The sequence below is a fragment of the Trichechus manatus genome, unplaced genomic scaffold (assembly GCF_000243295.1).
Source record: "Trichechus manatus latirostris isolate Lorelei unplaced genomic scaffold, TriManLat1.0 scaffold00205, whole genome shotgun sequence".
Taxonomy (NCBI): domain Eukaryota; kingdom Metazoa; phylum Chordata; class Mammalia; order Sirenia; family Trichechidae; genus Trichechus; species Trichechus manatus.
In genome coordinates this window covers 193,398-221,387 of record NW_004444141.1, presented here as the reverse complement: position 1 = coordinate 221,387, position 27,990 = coordinate 193,398, and the positions used below count along the sequence as shown (strand labels likewise).

The following is a 27,990-nucleotide window of genomic DNA, read 5'->3' as shown; positions in this document are numbered from 1 at the left end:
ATAACAAATGCTGGAGAAATTGTGGAGAGACTGGAACACTTATAGATTGTTGGTGGGAATGTAAAATGGTTCAACCACTTTGGAAATCGATTTGGCACTTCCTTAAAAAGCTAGAAATAGAAGTACCATATGATCCAGCTATCCTGCTCCTTGGAATATATCCTAGAGAAATAAGAGCCATCACACGATTAGATATACGGACACTCACGTTCATCGCAGCAATGTTCACAATAGCAAAAAGATGGAAGCAACCTAGGTGCCCATCAATGGACGAATGGATAAACTATGGTATATCCACACAATGGAATATTATGCAACGATAAAGAACAATGATGAAGTTGTGAAACATTGTATAACATGGTAGAAGCTGGAACTTATGATGCTGAGTGAATTTAGTCAATCACAGAAGGACAAATACTATATAAGACCACCATTATAAGAACTCAAGAAAAGGTTTAAACATAGAAGAAAACATTCTTTGATGTTTACGCAGGTGGGGAGGGAGGGTGAGGGTTATTCACTAACTAGATAGTAGATAAGAATCATCTTAGGTGAAGGGAAGGACAGCACACACTACCGGGGAAGCCAGCACAACTGGACTAAACCAAAGCTAAGAAGTTTCCTGAATACAATCAAATACTTTGAGAGAGTAGCAGGGGTAAGGGTCTGGGGACCATGCTTTCAGGGGACATCGAGGTCAACTGGCATAGCAAAGTTTTTTAAGGAAATGTTCTGCATCCCACTTTGGTGAGTGGCGTCTTGGGTCTTAAAAGCTAGCAAGCGGCCATCTAAGATGCATCAATTGGTCCCAACCTACCTGGAGTAAAGGACAATGAGGAATACCATGGACACAAGGAAAGTATTAGCCCAAGAGACAGAATGGGCCACATAAACCAGAGACTTCATCAGCCTGAGACCAGAAGAACTAGATGGTGTCCAGCTACCACCAATGAATGTCCTGACAGGGAACACAACAGAGGGTCCCTGATGGAGCAGTAGAACGATGGGATGCAGAACTCAAATTCTAGTAAGAGGACCAGACTTAATGGTCTGACTGAGACTGGAGGTGCCCCGGAAGGAATGCCCCCTGGACTATCACCCCAGAACTAAAACAATTTCTGAGGCCAACTCTTCAGACAGGGATTGGACTGGACTGTGGGACATAAAGTGATAGTCATGAAGAATGTGCCTCTTAGTCAAGTAGATACAAGAGACCAAAGGTGCAGCTTCTGTCCAGAAGACAGATGGGAAGGCAGAGACAGGAGCTGGCTGAATGTTCATGGGGAATCAGGGATTGAGGGGAGGAGTGTGCTGTCGCAGAATGGGGTGAGTGGTAGGGGTCTCATAACAATGTAAGTAAAAAAAAAAAAAAAATTTTGTATGGAAGACTAACTTGAAATGTAAACTTCATTTAATTACAACAATGAAAAGAAAAAGAAGAACAAATTTAGGTTTAGTTCTTACCTCTAAAGGCACCTGCAGTATTCCAACCAGCTGCTTGGCCAGCTGCATGTGGTACTGTGTGCCTGAGCCATAGGTTTCCCTGGTAACTGGGTTAGCAATTCCCATGCTCAGCAAGTAGGATTTAAACCTGATTGTCTATACGACAGGAGAAAATGCACAAAAAGACTATATAAAGAATCAGTCCTCCCTGCCCTCAACATTTCAAATGCTTCAAGCAAAAATTCAATTCTACTCAGTATTTCTTTATTCACCCATTTCTTCTACTATGTGTCTATGCTGTAAACTGTAAGGAAGCAGGTTTCTAGTAGTTCCTTGGAGAAATCTAATCATTCTTCCTCTTTCTACTACCTTGGCATCTCATATTCCGTTTACCTCACAAGTTTTGGTGCCAGAGATTCAGGTAGCAACTATGCTGTATTTAATGCTAACCAAAGGATACGACCTGAAACTTAGAAAGGAAAATGGCTGTGATGAGACTGTAGACAAATTTAATGAAAAAAATATCAAAACTTACATAAGCCACTCCTTAACACATTTCAGTATCTGTTTTCTATACTCCATGAGAAGGTATTGAAATCACCTTTAATCCTACTAGCCCTTAACAAAGTTTTTATGGCTGGCTCTGTCTTTGGCACTTTCACTTATCCTCAAGTCCTAGACGAAATAAAACACTACGTTATGAAAGAAAACTGGTAAACCACCAAAATATCATTGTGTCATTTATGTAATCTAGTTTCTCAAGCCTTAAAAAAGCAACCTATTTACCTCATCTTCTGTGATGTCACCTTGTTTCTCTTTAATTTTATTAGCAATTGACTTTGATAACTCCACCATTTCCTTAGCCTGTCAAGAAAAAAGAAGACCTCTAAAATACTGTCTCCAAAGTGTCTGCTAACAAAATATGTTTTCGAAATTGTACCATAATTGACATGAATTTAGTGGTCTAAAGGGCATATACCTTGATCATGAGCTTGCTGAGGTCTTCAAAGGCCTGAAATGAGAAATGAATTTGTGTTAGAATAGACCTTTTTAAGGATTAAAATGTTTTAAAGCAATGAAGCACTCTATTTTATTCCCTATGATAAAAATTTATGAAATTTTCTTATAAATACCAGTTTATTTATATAAACATTTAACACTGTTATTGTTGTTAGGTGCCACTGAGTCGATTTCGACTCATAGCGACCCCATGTGACACAGGAGAACTGCCCCAGAGGGTTTTCTAGGCTGTAATCTTTACGGGAGCAGATCATCAGGTCTTCTCCCCTGTGAAGCGGCTGGTGAATTCAAACCGACGACCTTTCTTTTCGTTAGCAGCCTTACATTTAACCAATGTGCCACCAAGCCTCCTATCCAAGTAATAAATCTACCTCATTCTAATAATTTTATTTATACATTTTCCAAAACAAACTGCAAAAAACTTTAAATTTTCAAAGAGAAAATAGTTATTATTGATCAAACAAATAAAAGGTAATATCAGTAATCGTTCAGAAAATATTTACTGTTCTTTGACACAAGTAAGACATTTGTCATTGGTTTTTCCCCAAAATCATTTCCTGACAGGAAGTCAGGAATCAAAGGCATTGCACAGCGTTCCTGGCTGAAATGGCCACACATAGCTGTAGGAACACCCCTCTGGGTACAATAATTTTGGCTTTTAGCAGGTGTGATTTAACTGAAGCAGTAAGCCCCAGCCTCTTAGTAAGAATACACCGTAATTGTAGTTTTGAGTATGGCCGATATTGCAAAAGGAAAACATTCAGACACTATCAAAAATTAAACAAAACCCATCAATTGTTTAATTTACTACAGTGAACATCCACTTCAAAGACTTCTTCAAACTTAAACAGGCATATTTATAATAAACTATGCCAAGTTACTGAAAATACACCTCCAGTGCAGAATAGTTTATGTCTATCTTATGAAGCACAGATGTTATTTTTAAAAACCAACTAAGCACCTTGTCATTAACTGAAAAGCCTTTCAGTCTACAATAGGGGCCAGCAGGCTTTGATCAGCTTATGCCCATCTTAATTACTTGCAGGAAAGTATCCCCAGCTGCAAAAAGATTTTGCTAAAAGAATAGAGTGTCATGTAAGATTCTTGTGGCCAACTCACTAAGGCTAATACTGAAAACAAAGGGAAATGTGCACACACCTAACAGGAATTTCCTCAGATAAACAAAAGGCTTAAACATGGGACTCTTATCAGCAACACACAGCAGATGCAGGAAACCTTTTGTGGGAAACTCTGGGCACCAGTTGCAAACCTAAGTCAATTCTAACATTCAAATTAAGGGCAAATCACATACCAACCGAGCTCTCAAAACTGAAGCACACAAACATTTTACACACTTAGATTTTTACTTTCAATATACAAAATATTATTAGATTTCTTTTACCTGTATAAATAAAATAGGACAACCCTTTAAAATTTTATATGGTAAACCACTTTATTTATTGTATTATATTTTCAGAGGAAAAATATGCTAAAAATAAGAGTGAATCCACAGAGAATACAAAAACTAGCCCTTATTGCTTATAAGAATGGTTAATGAAAAATGAATATAGTGTCTTAGAAGGTTTATATTTTAAGTAATTATAAAATATGAACAAAAGCATCCTCATTTCTATCTTTCTTATTATTCTAGAATTTGGAATTAGCCAAATGTCCAAAAAAACGGGTGGAGAAACTACCTACAATAAAAACAAAAGCAATTCATGTGGAAACGCAAAACAGAGGCACACGCCCATTCACTGCTTTTTCTACCAGTTTATAAAGCCTCCCACCCCTCTGTCATGTCCATAGTCAAATTTCCTCTCCAATTTTGAGGAAAATGGCATCTGCTTCATAACTATAGGGTATCCTCTTAAGATGACTGAGAGCATTCTTACTGACTTTCAGTCATTAGTTATTAGCTTCAGTAAACATTAATATATTCTTGAATATTCTGTTCCAGTACTCTTGATTCTGTGTATTTGCATATTCCATTCCCCTTGCCTGGATCCCTTTTAGCCCTACTGGTCACCTGTTAGCACCTGCCCATCTTTTAGGCCTTGACTTTGATGTTACTCTGTAAACAAGCCTTCCCTAACCCCCAAAGTCAGGGGCCATTCTATGTGTTTCTGTGGAACCCTGCATTTCCCTCAAGTGTGGCATTTCTCGCACTGGAGAGCACACCTGTCTGCCTGCCTGTGTCTGGCGTATCACCGCAGCACCCACAGCATCTGGTCGGGGCCTGGCACAGAGAGCAAGAACAGTCGCTAAATAAATCAATGACCTGCATGATAAAGCATGCGGCTTGTGCAGAAAATCTTTTGAAAACTGCACCTCCATGAAAAGTAGACTGAAACAGAGTAACTTATGTCATAAATAAGAAAAACAGTATTGTGAACGTAACAGCAGATTAGTATGGCAACATCCAAAAAAAGGAATACAAATGATGCAAAATTAGCTCACCATTCCATGCCCTCTTTTAGCAGGTGCGACTTAACTGAAGCAGTAAGCCTCAGCCTCTTAATAAGAATAGAGCGTAATTGTAGTTTTGAGTACGACACAAAGGATGACAAGGAGAGTCACTGGAAGAAAGAGGGCAGGGAGAGCACCTTGTCCCTGAGCTGGCTGGCGAGGGGTGGCACAACGTGGTGAGGTGCACACCTGCCTGCAAATTCGGATGCCCGGGTTCTCATCCCGCGGTGAGTGCGAGGGGCCGTCAGCAAGGCCCGAGGGCTGACACGTCCTAGCCCCTAGAACTCTCAAAATTGACCTGGCCGCCCAGGACAGAATCCGTCCCGAGGAGAAACTACAGGAAGAAGAATTAAAAACTGAGCAAGGTAAAGACAATAGAGAGGAAGGAAAATGAAGGTCTAGATAAAAATGGGGGATGGGAAGAGAGCCAGGAAACCACAGAGAGGAACTGCCATTTTTTTAACATTGCTTGGAGCAGCAGAGGAGGGAACCCTGGGAAATAAGAAAAGCTACCCTGAACTAGGCCTCCCTCTAAAGTTCAGGAAAATCAATTTCACATAAGAATTAAAGTACCAAGGTAAAATCCCACACAAAGTCATAAGAAAAAGGAAAAGGTAGAATAACATTCTACCCACTATAAAAGCATGCCGGAAAGACATAGCCACAGATCAGATCAAAACTAAACCTTCTAATTCAAAATGAGCTAAAACGTGTTAAGGAAATCACACAAGATATGAAAGGACAATGTAAACAAAAAATCAGATGACAGGATTCAGGAGAGAATTAAAAAGAAAAGAGAAAATATCTTTTCAGAAATAAAAACTACACTAGACAGAACACCAGTGACTAAACACAGCAGAGAACACCTTAAGAGAGACAGAAGAGGAATACTTTCTAAAGAAAAAACAAAGATAAAAAGAATTTGAAAGACAGTCACAAATAGTGAAGATAAGCAGTAAAGATGCAACATACAGCTAATAGAGTCCCTGAAAATGAAAACTAAAGCAATTACTGAAAATTATAATACAGAAAAACAGCCCTGAAATTAAAAAAAAAATTCCTTTTGAAACTGTATCTTGAAAAAGCACATTGTGTATCTGCAAATAACACCCAGAGTAATATACAAACACATTCTACTAAAATTACTAGACTTTAAAGAGAAAGAAAAAAAAAAATCCTTTGGGAATCTAGACAAAAAACAGCAAGTAACTTTTAATGGGAAAAATAAGATTATCAGACTCTTCAACAGTAACACTTCATGTCAGAAAGGGAAAAAAAAAAAAATGAAGTAACATATTGAAGGCACTCAAGGAAAGATGTGAGAGCCAAGGATTCTAAAACCAGCAAAGCTGACTTTCACATGTAAGGAACACGACTGTTATCATCATGCCAGAGATCGAGGGAATACTATTCCCATGAGCACTTCCCGAAAACATCTACTAAAGAATGAGCCTCAGATAACCAAAATGACCAGAGGGGGCTCAATGTAAGACAGGTGGTGAGTATTAAACACATAAAACCCAACCAATCGCCCTCGATTTCAACTCACAGTGACCCTATAGGACACAGCAGAACTGCCCCATAGGGTTTCCAAGGCTGTAATTATTTACAGAAGCAGACTGCCACGTCTCTCTCCCACGGGGCGGCTGGTGGGTTCAAACTGCCCGACCTTTTGGTTAGCAGTTGAGTCCTTTAACCACTGTGCCACTAGAGCTCCTTATTAACCATATAAACCAAAACCAAACCCATTGCCATCAAGTCAATTCCTACTCCTAGCGACCCTATAGGACAGAGTGGAACTGCACCATATGGTTTCCAAAGAGCAGCTGGTGGACTTGAACTGTCAACATTTTGGTTAGCAGTCGAGCTCTCAAACACGGCACCACCAGGGCTCCATTAAATATACAGTTACTTATAAAACTTGAGACTAAATGAGGGCTAAAGGGGAAAGGGTATGCAGTGGCCAAATGCTCAGACAACACAGACACAGTTCACCTATTTTTAATGTGAGAACAGGGGGAGTATATACAAAAAATTCTTTTTACCTATTTCAGTAATTATTTAGTATTATTGTCCTGAATTTGAATAAGAAGCATCAATATGATCCAATGAGGTTCATTACACTTAAAAACAAGTCCTGGTCTTGTCCACTGAAAAGGCATTGCCTCTACTTTTGTCAAAGGGATCATTAGCATAATTGGGTGGTGTCTGGCCAAGGTTAATGGTCACAGAATAGCATTTTTCTCTCAATTAAGTTAGCCAAGGTTCCAAAATAATTATATAGAAGAGCCTGAATTCATTATGAGTATTTGCCCATCAATTCCATCTACAGTTGAAATTTACACACAACATTTTATAATGTTTTCTAACATCACAGAAAACAAATTTGTCTTTTTTTTTCCTTTTTAGAAAAAGCTTTTTAAAACATGTTTTGGCTAAATTGAGATACAACTGTAAAATGGAATTGGTGACTACATGGCTTCAGGCAAATGAAGTATATTCCAAATTACAGAATGCAATCAGTCGCAGCTGTATCAAAAAGCATAAACATAAATGGCTGAAAAAGATACCTGACCAAAACTTGTGTGTTACCTCAGAAATGTTCTTGTCAGTTTCTTTTCTTTTTTCTTCCAGTTTTCTTTCAATACCTACAATTCCTACAGCCCTTATTCTTCCTGACTGAAAAACAAAAGTAGAAAGTTACATATACATATATACACACAATATATATACACACACACACACATATTGGAAGGAAACAAAATCTTTTCTAGTCCACCACATTGTGTTTTCAATGGCGGGAAAGGACCTACTAAAAACAAAGAAAAACAGCATACAATTACATCTAGCTTCCTTTCAAAATATTTCTTACCATACAGAATGATCCTCAAATCATTGAAGAAAAAATTAACATAAAATAAAATAGTATATTTTACCCTGCATATTAGATGTAAATTATGTGTGCTATTCATTTTTGTTCCTTGGAAGCTATTCTGTATCAGATTTTTAATAGGGTCCCAAATGTTCAAAAAATTGTGGTTAAAATTTTGGCACCTGACAGTATACAAGCTAACTGCATCCACTTGAGTGCCTGCTCACATTGGTGATTAACTTAGACTAGCCTGCAGATCATCACCGAGCAATGATGTCTGTTCTTTTGGATGTTTGCTCTTGACTACAAAGAACAAAAAGCAGTGAGTGGAACCTTCCACCACAATGAGAATTACTCTGGTAAGGAATCACTTATGCTTATGAAGTGCCTACTGTCTCAGGAGCACTAAATTAGGTGCTGGAAATAGATTTATAATCAGAATATTATTTGGTCTCTGGCAAGTTCTATAAACAGTCATTTCCTTAATGAAGATGTAAGAAAGCATGGAGCTGAAAATACTGTATTAACAAACAGTTTAAAAAAATACCTGGGGTCTTCTATTTGTTTGTAATGACTGGGAAACCGGCATAGTCTCCCATCTTCTCTGTGTCATTTCCTCTGATAGACGCCTGTAAAACTTTTACATAAATGCAGACACTTTCAATGAGTCACTTCGTGTCATCCTCGTACAAATCATTACTCAACATTTCTTCAGTTCAAAGGTCTGTTCAGTCACTTGCAACAAGTCTAGAATTCTCAGACACATCAAAGGAAGTTCTTTTCTTGGATCAACCTCAGAAAGCACAAAGGAAAAAAAACAGAAGGAACTAACCTTCCATATAAAGTGGGCTATTCTTAACAAAGGGATAAGTGACAATGAAATAAGTAGATTTACTTTAACCAATCCTGCGTATGTGGGTTGTTTTCAACCTATAGCGAAATAAACACAGTGCCAGGAAAAACACACAGCCATTTTCCATGAAGGAAGCAGAAAATAATTTGTCTACTTAAAATTGGAAGCCAGAAGTGAGGGCCAAAATGTCTATACTCACAAAAAGTCAAACGTTTTTCAACTACAGAGACAATGACTTCAGTCACTTGTATTTGCTTAGCGCCTATTGTGTGAAGAGCACTGGCTGAGGGGCTGCAGGAAAAAAATATATGAATAATTCATGGTATTGATGGGAATATAAACATACACTTGGAAATGTCTTAAGAACACACTTGTACAGTAACTTATCCATCAGACATATAAACTATTATACTGTGGAATCAGTACTAGGGTGATTAGATCTGTATAGAGTTAATCAAGATAAAAGACTACCTGCCTGAAGGATGGTGAGCTTCCAGATACTGAGGTGATATAATGTTTCACTGCATCACACTCTGTCCCTTTACCAAACTGTACCACTGAAAATGTTACAATCATTAGCATATTTCCATCCTCTGTGACTGCACCCCCCTGCTTTCTTTTCCTACTGTAACCTAAACTTCATATTCCCCACTCTTTGATAAGGCTTAAGATATCATAAAAAATTTATTGTAAATATATAGTGAAACATGGTATACTGCACAATATTGCCTTCCATCATAACAAGCAACAAAAAAATGCACACACACACATTTCCAGGCCAATTTTATTTATACAGAAACTCACCTCAATCTGGCCATGTTCTCTGAAGGAGAGTTTGATGTAGGAATTCTTACTACTCTGGAATGGACCAGGTTCTTTGTTAGGAGGAGCTGGGTGAAGATGAACCACTATTTTGGCACTAAACAAAGAGCAAATATAATGTATTTAATTGCCTTTAAAAAATCATCAATTCCATTTTCATAAATATTAATATATTTCAGATCACCTTTAAAATTCATACAGAAACAAAGACTATCTGAGAGCATTCTTTTAAAAATTTTACTAATTCAGTGAATAACACACAAACTACCAATGTGTCAAGGAAGAAAGCAAAAGAGAAATGACAAATTTCTTAGAGTCAAATAAAAATGAAAGCACAACACACCAAAATTTATGGGACGCAGCAAAGGCAGTACTCAGAGGGAAACTTATAGCAATAAATACCTATATAAAAAAAGAAGAAAGATCACAAATTAACAGCCTAACTCAAGAACTTCAGGAAATAGAAAGAGAAGAGCAAACTAAGCCCAAACCTACCAGAAGAAAGGAAATAACAAAGATTAGAGCAGAAATAAACAATATCAAAAACAGTAAAACAATAGAGAGAATCAATAAAACCAGAAGTTGGTTCTTTGAAAAGATCCATTAAATTGACAAACCTTAGCTAGACTGAAAAAGACAAGAAGAGAAAAGATGCAAATAACTAAAATAAAATATAAAAGAGGGGACATTACAACTGACCCAACAGAAATAAAGAGAAATGTGACAGAATATTACGAACAACTGTAAGAAACAAACGATAACCTAAATGGGATGGACAAATTCTCGGAAGCACACAACCTACCCAAAGTGACTCAGGAAGAAACACAAAGTCTGAACAGACCTGTAACACAGACGAGACTGAATCAGTGATCAAAAACCTCCAAAAAAAAAAAAAAAATCCAGGACAGGTGGCTTCACTGGGGCATTCTACAAAACATTTTAGAAAGGAATTGGCACCAATACTGCTGAAACTCTTCCGAAAGATAGAGAAGGAAGGAATACTCTCTAATTCATTCTAGGAAGCAAACATAACGCTGATAACTCAAGTCAAAGACACCACAAGAAAAGAAAACTACAGGCCAATATCTCTTATGAATATAGATGCAAAAATCCTCAACAAAATACTAGTGAACAGAATCCAACAGCATATTAAAAGAGCCATACAACATGACCAAGTGGGATTTATTCCAGGAATGCAGCGGTGTTTCAACATTAGAAAACCATTAAACGTAATACATCACATCAATAGAACAAAAGAACCAAATGATCATCTCTGTGGATGCAGAAAAAACATTTGATAAAATCCAACACCCCTTCCAATGAAAACCCTAAAGAAGACTGGAATAGAAGGGAAATTCCTCAATAGGATTCAGGGCATGTATGAAAAGCCAACAGCCAACATTATACTTAATGGAGAAAGACTGAGAGCTTTCCCCTTGAAATCGGGAACAAGACAAGGGTGCCTGTTCTCACAACTTCTATTCAATAGTGTATTAGAAGTCCAAACCAGAGCAATAAAACAAGAAAAAGAAATAAAAATTATCCAGATTGGAAAAGAAGAGGTAAGATTATCTCTATTTGCAGATGATATGATCCTATATACAGAAAATCCCCCAGAGTCCACAAGAAGACTTTTAAAGCTATTAGAAGAATTTAGCAGAGTTGCAGGGTATAAGGTCAACAAACAAAAATCAGTTGTGTTTGTATACACTAGCAAGGAGAAATCAGAAAGAGAAAGTAGGGAAACAATTCCATTTACAACAGCATCTAAAAAAATAAAATACCTAGGAATATTTCTAACCAGGGACATGAAGGACTTACACAATGCAAAGTACAAAACACTGCTAAAAGAGATTAAAAAAGACTTAAATAAGTGGGAAAATGTTCCATATCCATCGATTGGAAGACTTAATATTGCTAATTGTCAATACTACCAAAAGCAATCTATAGATTCAACACAGTCTGGATCAAACTTCCAACAGCCTTCTTTACGGAAATAGAAAAAACCAATCCTCAACTTTATATGGAATAGCAAGAGGCCCCGAATAGCTAAAACAATGTTGAAAGGGAAGAACAAAGTAGGAGGACTCACACTTCCTGATTTTAAAACATAGTGTACAGCTACAGTAATCAAAACAGCCTGGAACTGGTATAACAATAGACATATAGACCAATGGAATAGAATTGAGAGCAGAAAGAAACCCACACATTTATGGTCAACAGATTTTCCACAAGGGTGTTAAGTCCATTCGATGGGAAAAGAAGTGTGCCTTCAATAAATGGTGCTGGGAAAACTGAATTTCAACGTGCAGAAGAACGAAACAGGATCCATGCCTAACATCATACACAAAAACAAGTTCAAAATAGATTAAAGACCTAAATATGCAAATTAAAACCATAAAATTCTTAGATGAATAAGCAGGGGCAATGCTGTCCGGCCTAGCATTCAGCAATGGATTATCTAATAAGAAAAGCAAAAACAGCAAAAGACAAAATAAATAAATGGGACCTCATAAAAATTAAAAACTTTTGTTCATCAAAAGATTTTACAAAAAAAAAGTGAAAAGACAAGTTACTGAGTGGATGAGTATCTTCTGAAACCATGTATCTGACAAGAATCTAGTAACCAAAATATATTTAAAACTTCAACAACTTAACAACAAAAAGACAAATAACCCAATCATAAAATGGGCAAGGTACCTGAACAGACATTTCACCAGAGAACATTCAAATAGCCATCAAACATATAAAAGATGCTCAGCATTATTAGCCATCAGAGAGATGCAAATCAAAACCACAATGACATACCATTTTCACTCCCACTAGGATGGCTAAGATAAAAACAAACAGAAAATAACAAATGTTAGCAAAGATGTGGGGAAACTGGAACAGTTATCCATTGCTGGGGGGAATGTGAAATGGTACGGCCGTTGTGGAAACATGTCGCAGTTCCTCAAAAAACTAAAAATAGAACTACTATATCACATGGAAATTCCACTCCTAGGTATATACCCAAAAGACTTGAAAGCAGAGACTCAAAAAGAGACTTGTTCTATTTACAATAGCCAAAAGGTGCAAAAAATCTAAATGCTCATCAACAGGTGAATGAATAAACAAAATGTGGTACATACATACAATGGAATACTGTTCAGCCAGTAGGAGAAATGAAGTCTAGATACATGCTACAGCATGGATGGAACAGGAAGACAATATGCTGAGCAAAATTAGCCAATTACAAAGCGGCAAATACTGTATGACCTCGCTTTTATAAAAAGACAAGAAAAGGCAAACATGTAGAGACCAAAGTTTATTAGTAGTTACCAGGGGCATGAGGGAAGGGGTAAAGGGGGGTTAACAGTGATGGAAAAACAACATTGATTTAAGGTAGGGTTGCACAGGTAATTATTCTAATTGCTGTCAATAAGTTATACACCTGTAAAAAGTTGAATTGGTAAAAGTTGTGTGGTAGATATATTTACAACAATGACAAAAAAAAAAAAAAGAGTAGCTGCTGAGGCTGGTTATATACAACCAAAAACCTCATGAGATTTGGTTTCTTGATTTGGAGTTTCAGGGTCATGATTTTACGGGACATCCCAGTTAACTGGCAGAATAATGTGTTTAGTGCTTCTGTTCTACCTCCTACTTCGTTTCGTAGTGCCTGGGGTCTTAAAATCTTGCAAGCGGCCATCCCAGGCACAACAATTGGTCTCTATTCACCTGGAACAACAGAGGAAGAAGGAGAGTCATAAATAAGAGGAAGATATGGAATGTGTAGCCAATTGCCTCTATGAACAACTGCTTCCTTTGCCATGAGACCAGAAGAACGGGATGGTGACCAGCTACTATTACAGTAAATTTTGATGGAAAATTCCACAGAAGAATCCTGATCAAAAGGGGGGAAATGCAGAACAGAATTTAAAATTTACATGGAGGATGGATGAACACCTGAAACTACTGCCCTGAGATAATCTTTAAACCTTAAACCAAAAATAACCCCCGAAGTCATCTTAAAACTAAACAACAGCCTAGCTTAACTAGTAAAAAAAAAAAGTCTGCCTTGAGCATTATATTCTTTAAAGAACTATCTAGAGGCTGTCCAAGATGGTGGACTAGTCAGATGCTTCACAACATCCCTCTTACAACAAGGACCCAAGAAAGCAAGTGAATTGGATATAGATGACAACTTTGGAACCCAGAGCATCCAAGACAAGGTTGAAAAATTGAACTGAGCACCAAGTGGAAGGAGAGACAGTACAAAAACAGCGGACATGGAGAATTACAAATCACCAACACCTTGCTAGCCAAATCTGCACGGCACAGCCATACTGAGACAAAGCAAGCAACGTTCCCAGGCAAAAGCCCCAGCACCTGGTGCATCCAAGCAGGAGTGACTCCACACTCACATCCAGAGCCAGGCAGGAATGCTTCCTGTCTGTGAAAGTTAAGTGCACATACCACACTCACGGCATCCACCCCAGGCCCACATGCCAAAGGCCTGCATACCTCTGGGACTCCCCAGCACTCTCTGCCCATCCCCCGTCCTTGCACATGATCCCAGTCCAGCAGCACCCACCATCACCCTGGCCCTAAGCTGGGAGCCCATGGACTGGAGGCGCCCGCCCCTCCATTCAGCTATCCACTCTCGGGGCCCACGGACCTGCAGCACGTCATACTCCCTCTGTCCACCCGCTCCAGGGGCCTAAGGTCCAACAGCGCCTCCTACTCCCTCTGTACACCAGCACCACGGGCCTGAGGATGACAGTACCTGCTACTCGCTACAGCCACCTGTGCAAGGGGACCAAGAACCAGCTGCACAACCTCCCTAGTGACATGCTGTAGCAGGCAGAAGCATCCCTAAACCGGATCTCCGTGGACAGGCAACATCCCCCCTGCCTCACCCTCCCCCCAAACTGCCCCACCCCCACAACCAGAGGCCAGTGCCTGCTCGGAGTAACCCCCAAACAGCTCTGCCTGCCTGGAACCGTTGGTGAGAGTTTCTGCACGACCCACCCAGTGACCTATAAAATTTTTTTGCTCTGTAAACTTACACCTAATGCACAATAAACAATTTTTTTAAAAAAGAACTATCTATATGGGATCAAACTGACAACAACCAACACGAGAGATCAGATGGGAACCTTAGGGGCAGTGAGTTTTTGTTAATGAGGGAAGAACAACTCAGAAAAGGAGGGTGAGAATGGTTGCATGGTTGTACAACTTGAAGAATATAATCTATATCACTAAATTGTACTGTAGAAACTGCTGAATTGGTGTAAGTTTTACTGTGTATATTCTCAACAACAAAATTAACAAAATTTAGAAAAATTGTATTAATTCAGGATTAATGAACTTTTCAAGAAGATCTCTATTTAAAACTTACTATGAACCAAAAAGGAGCTCTGGTGGCACACTGGTTAAGAGCTCAGGCTTCCAGCCCAAAGGTCAGCAGTTCAAATCCACCAGCCACTCCTTGGAAACCCTACGGGGCAGTTCTACTCTGTCCTATAGAGTTGCTATGAGTCAGAATCAACTTCACAGCAATGGGTGTTTTTGTTGTTGTTGTTATGAACCAAAAAATTTCCACTTGCTAGCTCTATGGATTAAATACAAACATGGTTTTAGAAAATAAGTTCAAAGTAAATTTGCTAAATTTTGGGTGGTAGATGATTAGGGTTTTCCATCTATAGAGTCATCCCCAGAGGTTCCAAGGGGGCTTGTAATTTCTGCCAAAGCACACTACCTTACTCATTTGAAAACAAAATGTGAAAATTTATCTGTGCAAAACTGACCAGCTGACATTTTATTAAAACTCCATCCAAAACTAACATTCTACTGTATTGTTTGTTGGAAAATGCCACTCGATCAACAGCATGATCTAGAAAGATACTCAATTGCAAAAACAATTCTCAAAATTGTTTTTGCTCTAGGAAAATAAACTACCATTATATTTATGAATACCACTATCTTCTATGCTATTAAAAATATCCCTATAATTGTTTGGCTTTATAAATGTTTTTCTCTTCTTTTTCTCAACCTGCTCATTAACGCTCTTTTATAAAGATAAGAAAAATTGAAAAAACTCATAAAGTCAAAATATCATGGATACCTAGTTTAGAGCTTTTTCTTTATGATCACATTATAGATACGCCTATTACTTAATTTTAATTTCCTTTGTTTAGGCCCATATGGTTACCTAAATATTACCATAAAATTGAAACACTGGGTTTTGGACCTTCTCAGTGTAATGAATGCTTTGGTTAGTGAACTGTGCCCAGCCTTGTAAGACCTCTTCATCTATTCCTTTGTGGTGAAAATCATTAAGTGAGGTGAGCAAATAAACTGTGCAAGCAGAATCATAGGACTGAAGTAAATCATTAAGTAAAGCAACAAAACTATGACAATCAGGGTAGGATGACTGAGCAAAAACATCAACAATCTGTAAAACTAAAAAACTTAAGCCCTACTATCAGATTCTGCCAAAGGAAATCCAATGAAAAGCTAAAAGACTATGATGCAAAATGAAGCCAAAAAATTCCAGAGCGGGCATAAAAGATCCATGCCATTTTTTCATATATTCATTTGTTGAGTCATTCAATTACCATATTTCATCAAATTTATAATCCACCAAAGAAGCATCTTGAGTTCAGAGAGATTAAAGGACAAAAGATATATACATCTCAGAATCTGTAGGGAAAAGGACTTAGATTTACCCTAAGGTGGCTTTTGTCCTTGGCCCTAGAGAAATAACCCTTGAAGTAACCACGGTGCCTTGATCTGGGACTTCAAGGCCACACCTGATAATCTGTGCTGCTGAGTAGGGGCTGGCCAGACCAGAAAAGACTCACTTGGGAGGCTGATATAAACTAGCCTCAGGAGGCATGATTCAGCCTATCATGCAAGACTGGCTGATAAAAGCCTTGCACATGGAAGTGTAGATAGCTTCCTGGTTGATGAGAATAACTGCTCTCAAGAGGGTAGCATGTCCCTTGGGACACGGAAACTTCACACTGGGAACTGTTCCAGACCTCGCCCTATGTGTCTCTTCATTTATATCCTTTTTGGCTATAATAAATCTGTAGTCGTAAGTATGGTATATGCTCTGTGAATTCTGCGTGTCATTCCAGTGAGTTCTTCAACCCAAAGGGGCAGTGAGAGCCAACAGGTCAGAAAGTAAGGGTGTTGTGTGGACTCCTGAGCTGGCAGCTGGTATCCTGAAAGGGTAGTAGGAAACCAGCCCAGAATTGGCAGCTAGCAGGTCAGAAGGTTGGGGTGTTGTGTGGACTCCCTAAAATCGCAGCCAGTGTCTGCCTATTTGGTAGTCTGAAGGACAGTGTCCTTTTAACTTGTGAGCTCTGACTTAGCTCTGCGTGACTAAGGTCAGAGACAGTGCAGCGGGGGTGGCTGGCAACGAGGATGGAGAAGTGGGAAGGCGAGAAATGGAGTAATCTCCACATTTTGGGGACTGGATGCATGCTTATCCTTACCGCACAGAACCAGTAAGATATGCTAATTGATTTGTTTTGATTTTTTTTTGGGGGGGAGGGGCCCTAGGATTAAAGAGAATATTTGAGAAAAGTTAACCTGGCATATTACTGAATTCCGCCTCACGAAGGATGTTTTAAAAAATACAGCATTAATGTGAAGACAAATATTGTAAATACTTTTGTTATAGAGTTCAGAATTTTCGTGGAACACAGCAAAGGAAAATTCAAATGATCTGGAACACCCTTAAAGTTTTACTTTCTATATCTTAGTAAAGATGGAGAAAAGTGAGTAATGGGGGAAATAGAAATTAAAGGAACAATTTACAAATCTATAGCTTATTCAACTTTTCACAATGTTGATTAGTTTCTTTTATGTCAAATAAAGGATCTTTTATAGTAGCTATAACAATACAATTAAGACGCACATTGCATTTCCAGTGAAATTCAACATCTGTTTAACTTCTACTGAAGCATCTAAAATGCCAAACCTAAAGAAGGACCTGTATGGGAAAAAAAAATCCATACTAGCAATATTCATCTCTAAGTCTCCCTCAATACATGCACTTAAAATGGAGAGCCAAAACTATTGGTATACTTCAATAAACAAAAACACTTGACCCTATAGCTTTAAGCCAGAGTGACCACGTCTCCTGATGTGCCTGGGTCCATCTGATTTTGTGCCTGTTGCACCGGTCTAATCATTAATAATACTCCCTATCACTCTTTTAAATGTCCCAGTTTAGACAATAACTAATATACTCTAACACTGATTCCTGAAAAAGTCAATGTTAGTTAATAAACTTAATGATCATCTAGAAATAGGAGCAAAGTCAGTTATTTTTCTCAGATGGGTCATTTCTGATTTTAAGTACTGAACAGCTGGTACACAGACATGTGAAAGCAAGTATCTGGAATATGGACAATGACAGCTGGCCCACCTCTATTTATAATGACCCAAGGATATCAAGGCAACTCTCTTGGGACTTTCTTCATGTTTTACGAATGACTGGCTATATCATGACACTAAAGTAGGCAAACACCTTCTTAAGGAGCTTGACTACATATTCCCACATAAGTGGTTACGGCACAGCAATAAATCAGCTAAGGTAAGGATAACGGCTTGACTGAAAACATCTTTTTGTGAATACAGACTGTAATACACAGAGCTTACCTTTTCCCAATTCCAGCCGCCTGTTCTTCAATGAACACAATTTGAGAAAGAGGAATGGCCATGCAGCATTCCTAGGAAGAAATCAATAGAAAACAAGACTCTTAAGACTTGTCAGAAAGCCTTGGTTTGTAGCATTTAATAGAGTGTCATTTACATATAAGGTATTTAATAATGAAAATAATAAAAAATTTTATTTTATTCCTTATATAAACTTAAAGAAAAATTAAATAAAAGCAATAGTGCGATGGCATCTCGCTGTCTGGAAGAACATCAAAGTTAAGTTTAAATGCAGCTGTAACTACCTTTGTTTTTATAGTAGGTATTTTTTTTTTTTATTCTGGCAAAACATATATTTAAAAAATTGTTGTTTTAGCAACTCATAAGGTTTGATGGGAAAAGGAACCACCAAACTGTTCACCACAGCAGCTGCACCATTTTACATCCCCACCAACAAAGCACAAGGATTCCAATTTCTCCTCATCCTCGCCAATACTTGGTATTTTCCATTTTTCTGATAACAGTCATCCTAGTGGGTATGAGGAGCACTGGTGGTGCAGTGGTTAAGAACTCGGCTGCTAATCAAAAGGTCAGCAGTTCAAATCCACCAGCCACTCCCTAGAAACCCTATGGGGCAGTTCTACTCTGTCCTATAGGGTTGCTATGAGTTGGAATCCAGACAATGGCAATAATTTTTTGTTTGTTTTTTTAATTGGTTTATGAATATGAATAGTAGGTATATTTTTTTAAAATAATATTTATATGAAAACATTTTCATGTAATATTTACTTATATGGAAAACAAAAATTCAAACAGATAAATCCAAACAATTTTAAGGAGTGTGTTACATGGGTGATTTTTCTTCTTCTTTATAATTTTCTATTTTTCACCTCCAAATACATACAATTTTTAACAAAAAATACCGACATAGCTTCCCTTTAACAGTACATCTAATTAAAAAAATATTATATATTACTAACAAGTAACAGGTCTAAGGATTTCTCCAAATTGGCCTCTTCATATGATAATCAAAAAATTATATTAAGATTAATTAGTTTATAAACATATGGTTTAAGGACAACTTTCTATCATAAAAAGATTTCTTTACAGAATGTATATTTCTTTTTAAAGAATTAAATAGTATTAGGAGTCTAGAGCATGCACTCTTGATAGGGGAAAAACTGTACCCAAGGGGGCAAAATTTGGTTCTTGCAGAACAAAAAAAAAGTCTTAGTGTTATGATTAAAGGCCTTTGAAAGGGCCAAAATAGAGTATATAGTTTACCTGTGCTATTAAAATTTCATGGGGTAGGATGGCACTATTAGGAAAAAAAACATACACGAGATAGCTTATCTTACTGGCAACACTGAAATTTATGTATATATACATACTTTCAAATTAAAGCTCTTGGATTAGAGATATCAGCTCTACATACATATAACCTGCTCTCCATTCCCAAAATTAGAAAGGGGGGTCTTCCTCTGGCTGAGTGACCTAGACGCAGTTCCTCTGAACATCTAGGTAAAAGTATGCATTTCATGGCAGAACTATCCACTTGATTCTCACCAACAACCTGGGAGAGAACCCCTCACAACTAATGACGGGTTCTTACACAAGGAACATTCAGGGATGGAGTGGGATTTGACTGGTGATAACAAAAAAGGAGTCACCATGATCTCACACCTAGTAACTACGCAAGCTTTTCTAGAACCGAACGACGGACAACACCCTAACTCTTCTGCCTGCACTCCATCCAGGGAGCTCACGTGACAACACCCTAACTCCTCCGCCCACGCCCACGCTCCACCCAGGGAGCTGACGTGACAACACCCTAACTCCTCTGCCCGCACGCCATCCAGGGAGCTCACGTGACAACACCCTAACTCCTCTGCCTGCACTCCATCCAGGGAGCTCACGTGACAACACCCTAACTCCTCTGCCTGCACTCCATCCAGGGAGCGCACGTGACAACACCCTAACTCCTCCGCCCGCACTCCATCCAGAGAGCACATATAGGGTATACTCCTTTGACATTATGAATATGAAAATTTACTGCATTTATTTACAGTTTTGCCAAAAAGGAAAAGAAAAACCTTAGTGATTTTAAATGTAGAACAGATGCAAAAAACTGGCTTACATGGTTTTTCTGATCTCTCCAAATCAGTCGGTGTGTACTAAGAAGGAGGGTCCCAGTGTCAAATTTCATCTAGAAAGATAAGATCATCACAAATACTAATAACATGTCACTCAACGGTGTCCAGATGTTCTTGTGACTTATACAATACTAAGTTACTCATATGCATAAACATTTTAGAATTAACTTTATCACAAATTGAAGACAAGCAATGGTATACACTTCATAAACTTAAGTTTTATATACATAGACAACTTTGATAGAATTAGGAACAAATTGAAAACAAACGAAACGTGTAACAATAGGACAGTGGTTAAATATATTATGATACATCCATAATAGGGAATCCACACAGAGGTAAAAAAGAACAATGAAGCAGAGCTATATGGACTATCGTGGAACTCTAAGACACAGAGTTAGTGAGAAAAAAAGCAATCTGCAGCATATCACATAAAATATAATCATATATCTATCCCAACAATATGTGTGATACATACATATACACACACAATGTATTTTCACACAAATAATGCACACATTATACGTTTTTTGCCAAGCACACCCCACCTCCACGTGTTATTTTCCTAAGGCACTATGCCATTTTTTTTTTTTACATGTTGCTGACATCTACTTTTATTTCTGATCACATGGAAACTTAAGGTAGGTATTGATTTTGTATTGTTTGAAATATAAGCCAAAAGTATTTATCAGTAGATCAAAAGTGGTATACAAAATTTAACTTTTGTAATTTCCTGATAAAACATCACCATCATTCTCATGAATGGAGCAGTGGACACCATGTTGAAACCAAAGAGTATGAATGCACAAAGAACTACAAAAGTAACATTTTCAGACTACCTTTATACACAAAAGCAGGAGATGAAAGAAAATGAACAGAACAATATCCATCCCTATGGGGCGGTTCTACTCTGTCCTATAGGGTCGCTATGAGTCAGAATTGACTCAACAGCAATGGGTTTGGTTTTTTTGGGGGAGTGGTAATATGAGAGGTTAGGTGAATGAGGCCAAAATTCACATCTGGATATGTCACAAACATACACAGTATATGCATGTGCATGCTATGCCAGAAATGTTTTACTTAATTTCATCATTTCCACACGTTATACGTGTGGGCACATTATTTGCAAAAATGTGTCATTATATATATATACACATACATATATATATGGTGGTGCAGTGGTTAAAGTGCTTAGCTGCTAACCTAAAGGTCAGCAGTTCAAACCCACCAGCCACTCCATGGGAGAAAGATGTGGCTCCTGTAAAGATTTACAGCCTTGGAAACCCTATGAGGCAGTTCTATCCTGTCCTATAGGGTTGGTGTCTTAGTTATCTAGTGCTGCTATAACAGAAATACCGCAAGTGGATGGTTTTAACAAAGAGACACTTATTCTCTCACAGTCTAGGAGGCCAGAAGTCCAAATTCAGGGTGTCAGCTCCAGAGGAAGCCCCCCTCTCTCTCTCTCTCCGTCAGTTCTGGGGGAAGGTCCTTGTCATCAATCTTTCCCAGTCAAGGAGCTTCCCCATGCAGGGACCCTGGCTTCAAAAGATGCACTATTCTCCTGGCTCTTGTTTCTTGGTGGTATGATGTCCCCAGGTGTCTCTGCTCACTTCTCTCTTTTATATCTCAAGAGACTGACTTCAAACACAACCTAATCTTGTAGATTGAATCCTGCCTCATTAACATAACTACCACTAATCCTACCTCATTAACATCATAGAGATAAGATTTACAACACATAGGAAAATCACATCAGATGACAAAACGGTGGACATTCACACAATACGGGGAATCATGGACTAGCCAAGTTAACAAACATTTTTGGGGGACACAGTTCAATCCATAACAGAAAGAGTCAGAATTAACTCAACGACAATAGGTTTTGTTTGTTTGTTTGTTTTATATACATATACACAAAACATCTATACATAAGTAATAGGAAAAGATCTAAAAACAATACACTGTGATCTGTTAACAATGATTACTTACCTCAGAAAAAGAGTGAGGGAGTGGGAGGAAGAGAAGCAAAGGGTCCTTTTTTTTACCATATTCATATTGACTAAATTGTTTTATAATGAGATTGAATTCATTTATAACACTTGTATAATTTTTTAAATAATTAAATAATAAAATCTGCAAGTATAAACACATACAAGACTATGGAGATTCAATAAATGGCACTGGGATAAATGGGTTTCCAGGTAAGAAAAAAGTACATAAAGTTGGACTTAGATATTTAACACAGGAGTCCTGGATGGCACAAATGGTTAAGGAGTCAACTACTAGCCAAAAGGTTAGCGGTTTGAACCTACCCAGAGGTGCCTCAGAAGACAGGCCTGGCAATCTGCTTCTGAAAGGTCACAGCCTTGCAAACCCTGTGAGTACAGTTCTATTCTGTACACATCGGGTCACGGTAAAGTCAGAATCGATTTGACAGCAACTAACAACAAGAATACCTAATGCACCGAACCAAAATTAATTCTAGATGGATGAAATATTTAAGAGTTATAAAAAAATTATAAAAGCACTAGAAAAAAACATGAATTTTAAAATAATCTCAGAGTACAGAAGGCTTTTCTAAGAAAGGTAGTCACTCCATTAGCACTAGAGAAAAAGATTGATAAATTCAACTACACACAGACATATACAAATTCTTCATAGACAAAGCACCAAAGGCAAAGATAAAAGACAGATATGCAGACTGGGAAAAATAAATGCAACTCACATCAGAAACAAAGGGCTCATTTCCATAAAATATATAAAGCACTCTTACAAATCAATGAGAAAACAGCCTGTCTTAGTCATCTAGTGCTGCTGTAACAAATACCACAAGCAGGTAGCTTTAATAAACAGAAATTTATTTTCCCAGAGTTTAGGAAGATAGAAGTCCAAATTCAGGGTGCCAGCTCTCTGTTGGTTCTAGAGGAAGGTCCTTGCCTTTTTTGAGTTTCTGATTCTGGGCGATCTTCACGTGGCTTGGCATCTATCTTTCCCCCACATCTGCTTCCTTAATCTCCTCCTTTTATATCTTGTAAGAGATTGATTCAAGACACATCCTACTCTAATCCTGTCTCATTAACATAACAAAGACAATCCATTCCCAAATAGCATTATAACCACAGGCATAGAGGTTAGGATTTACAACACATATTTTTGAGGGACACAACTCAATCCATAACATACCCTGTAATCCACTAAAGGAATGGGCAATTAGCAGCCAAGCACTTTAACCACTGTACCACCAGGGCTCCCTAGGAACAACCACATTGGAGCGCAACTTGTTAAGACCTGTCAAAATTATGACTATATCCAGTATTGCACTTCTATTGATCCAATAATTGCACTTCTAGGGATTTATCCTACAGACAAATTCACACGTATGCGAAGTATATTCTGTGCCATCTAGTCGATTCCAACTCATAGTAACAGAGTAGAACTACCCTAGAGGGTTTTCTAGGCTGTTACCTTTACGGAAGCAGATCTCCACATCTTTTCTTCAGAAGAGAAACAACCAACCTTTTGGTAAGCAGCCAAGTGCTTTAACCACTGCACCACCAGGGCTCCTTAAGATGATATATAAACCCTTTGCCTCGAGTAAATTCCAGCTCAGAGCAACCCTACAGGACGGAGTAGAACTGTACTACAGAGTTTCCAAAGCTGTAATCTCTCTCCCACGGAGCTGTTGGTGGGTTCAAACTGCCGACATTTCCGCTAGCAGCCAGCGCTTAACCACTGCACCAGGACACCTTAAGATGACATATAAAAATCTGTTGCCAGCGAGTTGATTCCAACTCACAGGGACCCTGTAGCACAGGGCAGAACCGCTCCATAGGGTTTCCAAGGAGCAGCTGGTAGATTCAAACTGCTGACCTTATTGGTCAGCTGCTGAATGCTTAACCACTGCGCCACCAGCGCCCACTATGTTATTCATTGCTGTTTGTTTGTAAAAGCAAAAGACAGGAAACAATTTAAATGTCCATCAATAGGAATATGTACATCCACGCAATGCACTACTATGCATTCATTAAAAAGGATGAAAATACTTATTGTACATTTATGTACTTACTGTATTTGACAAAATCTAAATGCCACTGGCTGGAAGATGTACTCTAATTCAGAGTTGTTAAAAAGGTAAAAAAAAAAAAAAGTGCTTTCAATTGAAATACGGTATTGTTAGTAGATTGTTAAGTGGGAAAAGCAAGGTTGACAATAGTATGCGTAGTATATTACAAATTTATATTTTTAAAAGGAGACAATATATTTCACACAAATACTTATTGCATACATATATAAAGCTCTCTAGAATGATAACACTGGCTGACTCCGAAAAGAACTGGTAACCAACAGACAGGGTGGGAGGGAAACTTTTAACTTTACACTCTTTGGGGTGGGTCATTTGAATTTCGTATCCTGGGACTATATCACCTACTCAAAATATGCATTTAAAAAAAATTTTTAAACTACAATACAATCACAAAGGTAATTCTTTAGGTCTTTCCGCCCAAATCTTTAATTCTTATAATTTGTTATTAGGTACTGAAAGCTATATAAATTTAAGTCAGTTTTAGAATGGAAAACCTAAGAGATTAATAAATCAAGCCCTTTCATTTCTGTTAAAAGCAAGAAATATACTGGAAGTTTATCTTCATTCTAATTACTAGAAAGTGGAATTTGCCATAAGGCAAGGCTTGCCTACTCCTTTCCAGGAGCCTTTAGTTATTTCAAAAGTTACAAGGCTGGTCTGTGTAAAAGACTGTCTCATAACATAAACTCAAAGGAAAGCCTTGTAGTGAGTATCTAGTTTATTACAAATAGTAATTTAAGTTTAAGAGAATGTGGCTGGAAATGTTTGTCAAGTAAAAACACAAGTACAATGTATCATATATCATAAAAAAAAAAAATTGCCATTGAGTCAATTCCAACTCATAGCGACCCTGTAGGATGGAGTAGAACTGCCCTATAGGGTTTCCAGGGCTGTAAATCTCTATGGAAGCAGACTGCCACATCTTCCTCCTGCGGACCTTTCAGTTAGCAGCCAAGCACTTAATCACTGCACCACCAGGGCTTCAGATTATATATCATACCCCAGTAAAAATAACCATACATTTAATTATGTATGCAGTTGACACTTAATATAAGATACTCATGATATTAGTAGAGGAAAAAGTGGATTTCAAAATAATATATACAGCATTATTACACACACATGCCCAACAGCACACACAGAATACGAAAAAATAACTGTTTATGGGTAGTAGGATTACTGATTATTTCAAGTTCCTTCTTTTCTCTCATCTATATTTAACCATTTTATTATTTGTCTAATAAAATAAAAAGTTAAATTTGATACAGACATGTCTGAAATGTTTATAACTATTTTTTGTTAAATCACACACCAAAACATTTGTCAAAAAAGACTTTGCATAATAACCAACACACTTTTTTTTACATAAATTTTTAAAAATTGTTTTCTACAAGTAAGCTATGAAGGAGCCTGGATGCTGCAATGGTCAAGTACTGGGCTGCTAACCAAAAAGTTGGCAATTTGAACCCACCAGCCTCTCCACAGGAGAAAGATGTGGCAGTCTACTTCCATAAAGATTTTCAGCCTTGGAAACTCTATGGGGCAGTTCTACTCTGTCCTAATAGGGTCACTATGAGGCATAATCAACTAGATAGCAGTGGGTTTTTTATTTTTTTAAGCTATGATTATATTACTAATGTTTTAATAATATGCATTAAATAATAACACGATTAATACATTTTAATGATAAGAGACCAGCTAAAGCATCTAGTTTAAATATCCTCTGTGAGAGATTATTCCACCAAAGTACTTCAACATTTCAGAGAAAAGACCTTACAAGTTGCGTGTTTTCCTCAGAATCAGGAAGAACACATATGTACTCCTGACACTGACTTCAGATGTTTTGGTTAATCTTGTTTATACAAAACAAAATAGATGAGTTTAAGATATTTTTTAAAACCTCTCTTTTGCCAAAGAGTTAAGATTTTCCTCTTCTGAAAGCAAATATACTATTAATGTGAGAGTATATGATGCTGCATTAGAGTATAATTGCTCCGAGTAAGAAACTTTGCATTTTATCTTACTGATATCCAACCATAAGGATGTGAATTTAAAACTCAAGCCAGAGTATGTTCCACTGCTATGTCAATTAACAAATGTGTGCTGATGTAAATGAAGAAACTGGGCAATCATTCCATTCAGGTATTCCAATGGATTATGATCCAAACCTGACAGACAAGTTTAGGCCGATTTGCTTCTACCACTCCAACCTGGAATCATTTTAACTATTTAAAAGCTGATCTAACGCAAGCACTCACTGAATAAGCTCTTACCCTACTTTTGTTTATTTAACATTTTTCTGGTTATAAAAGTAATGTATGTTCATTATTGAAAACTTGGAAAGTATTATTTAAAAAGTCTACAAAAGAAAATGAAATCACTCATAATCATACCAACCAGTGTTAAGTGATAACTCTAGCATTTTGGGATACACTTCGCAAATTATTTATATATAATTATTCATTCGGTCATTCATTCTCTCTCTCCACACACATACACACACATACACACACAGGACATTCACAATATTTATGTTCTATAAAGTCACCGTGAACACCAAATTAGTGAATACTGAGCCACTGTCCCAAGGTAAGTAAATGGTTAAGTTCTTGCAAGCCTCCAGCCACATTTTTGTCAATAATCAATACATAACCTTGTTTTATGTATGTTTCTGTTTAAAAACACCTTATTTAACATCTTTCTTACAAAAAAATTAATAACATGAATTATTTCTTTATAATAAACACACAAGCCAACAATGGTTTAACATTTTCCCGACCCTGGGTGTGACTGTAAATTTGTGTTATGGTAAACTTCTTTGGCTCTCACCCTCAATACAATGCTGTCCACAACACTATTTTATGTCTACTATGCTATTTTTAGGGAGCCCTGGCAGTGCAGTGGTTAAGCGCTTGGCTGCTAATCAAAAGGTTCACAGTTCGAATCCACCAGCTGCTTCGAGGGAGAAAGATGTGGCAGTCTGTTACCATTAAGATCACAGCCTTGGTGGAGAGGTTGTGGAGAGACTGAACACTTATACACTGTTGGTGGGAATGTAAAATGGTACAACCACTTTGGAAATCGATTTGGTGCTTCCTTAAAAAGCTAGAAATAGAAATACCATACGATCCAGCTATCCCGCTACTAGGAATATATCCTAGAGAAATAAGAGCCGTCACACGAATAGATATATGCACAGCTATGTTCATTGCAGCACTGTTGACAATAGCAAAAAAGATGGAAACAACCTAAGTGCCCATCAGTGGACAAATGGATAAACAAATTATGGTATATCCACACAGTGGAATACTACACAATGATAAAGAACAATGATGAAGCCGTGAAACATAACATGGAGAAGCTGGAACTCATTATGCTGGGTGAATTTAGTCAGTCACAGAAGGACAAATATTGTATAAGACCACTATTATAAGAACTCAAGAAAAGATTTAAACACAGAAGAAAACATTCTTTGATGGTTACGAGGGTGGGGATTATTTACTAACTAGATAGTAGGTAAGAATTATCTTAGGTAAAAGGAAGGACAGCAAACACTACAGGGGAAGTCAGCACAACTGGACTAAACCAAAGCTAAGAAGTTTCCTGAATACAATCAAAC

At 37.7% G+C, this 27,990-nt stretch overlaps 1 protein-coding gene across 3 annotated transcripts in view; it reads right to left on the bottom strand.

The window, feature by feature from the left end:
* VPS36 (vacuolar protein sorting 36 homolog) overlaps window positions 1-27,990 on the bottom strand; it is a 52,518-nt gene that overhangs the window by 14,589 nt on the left and 9,939 nt on the right. The window contains exons 2-9 of one of the 3 annotated variants that reach the window (XM_004388068.2): window positions 20,272-20,340; window positions 18,138-18,208; window positions 9,462-9,576; window positions 8,352-8,441; window positions 7,525-7,611; window positions 2,423-2,455; window positions 2,230-2,307; window positions 1,465-1,599 (exon numbers count right to left, since the gene is read on the bottom strand). In XM_004388068.2, the coding sequence (XP_004388125.1) occupies window positions 1,465-1,599; window positions 2,230-2,307; window positions 2,423-2,455; window positions 7,525-7,611; window positions 8,352-8,441; window positions 9,462-9,576; window positions 18,138-18,208; window positions 20,272-20,340 (678 nt within the window). Of the gene's footprint in view, window positions 1-1,464; window positions 1,600-2,229; window positions 2,308-2,422; window positions 2,456-7,524; window positions 7,612-8,351; window positions 8,442-9,461; window positions 9,577-17,391; window positions 17,430-18,137; window positions 18,209-20,271; window positions 20,367-27,990 lie in introns of those variants that run through there. The other 2 variants (XM_023742219.1, XM_023742220.1) reach the window with 2 other exon arrangements.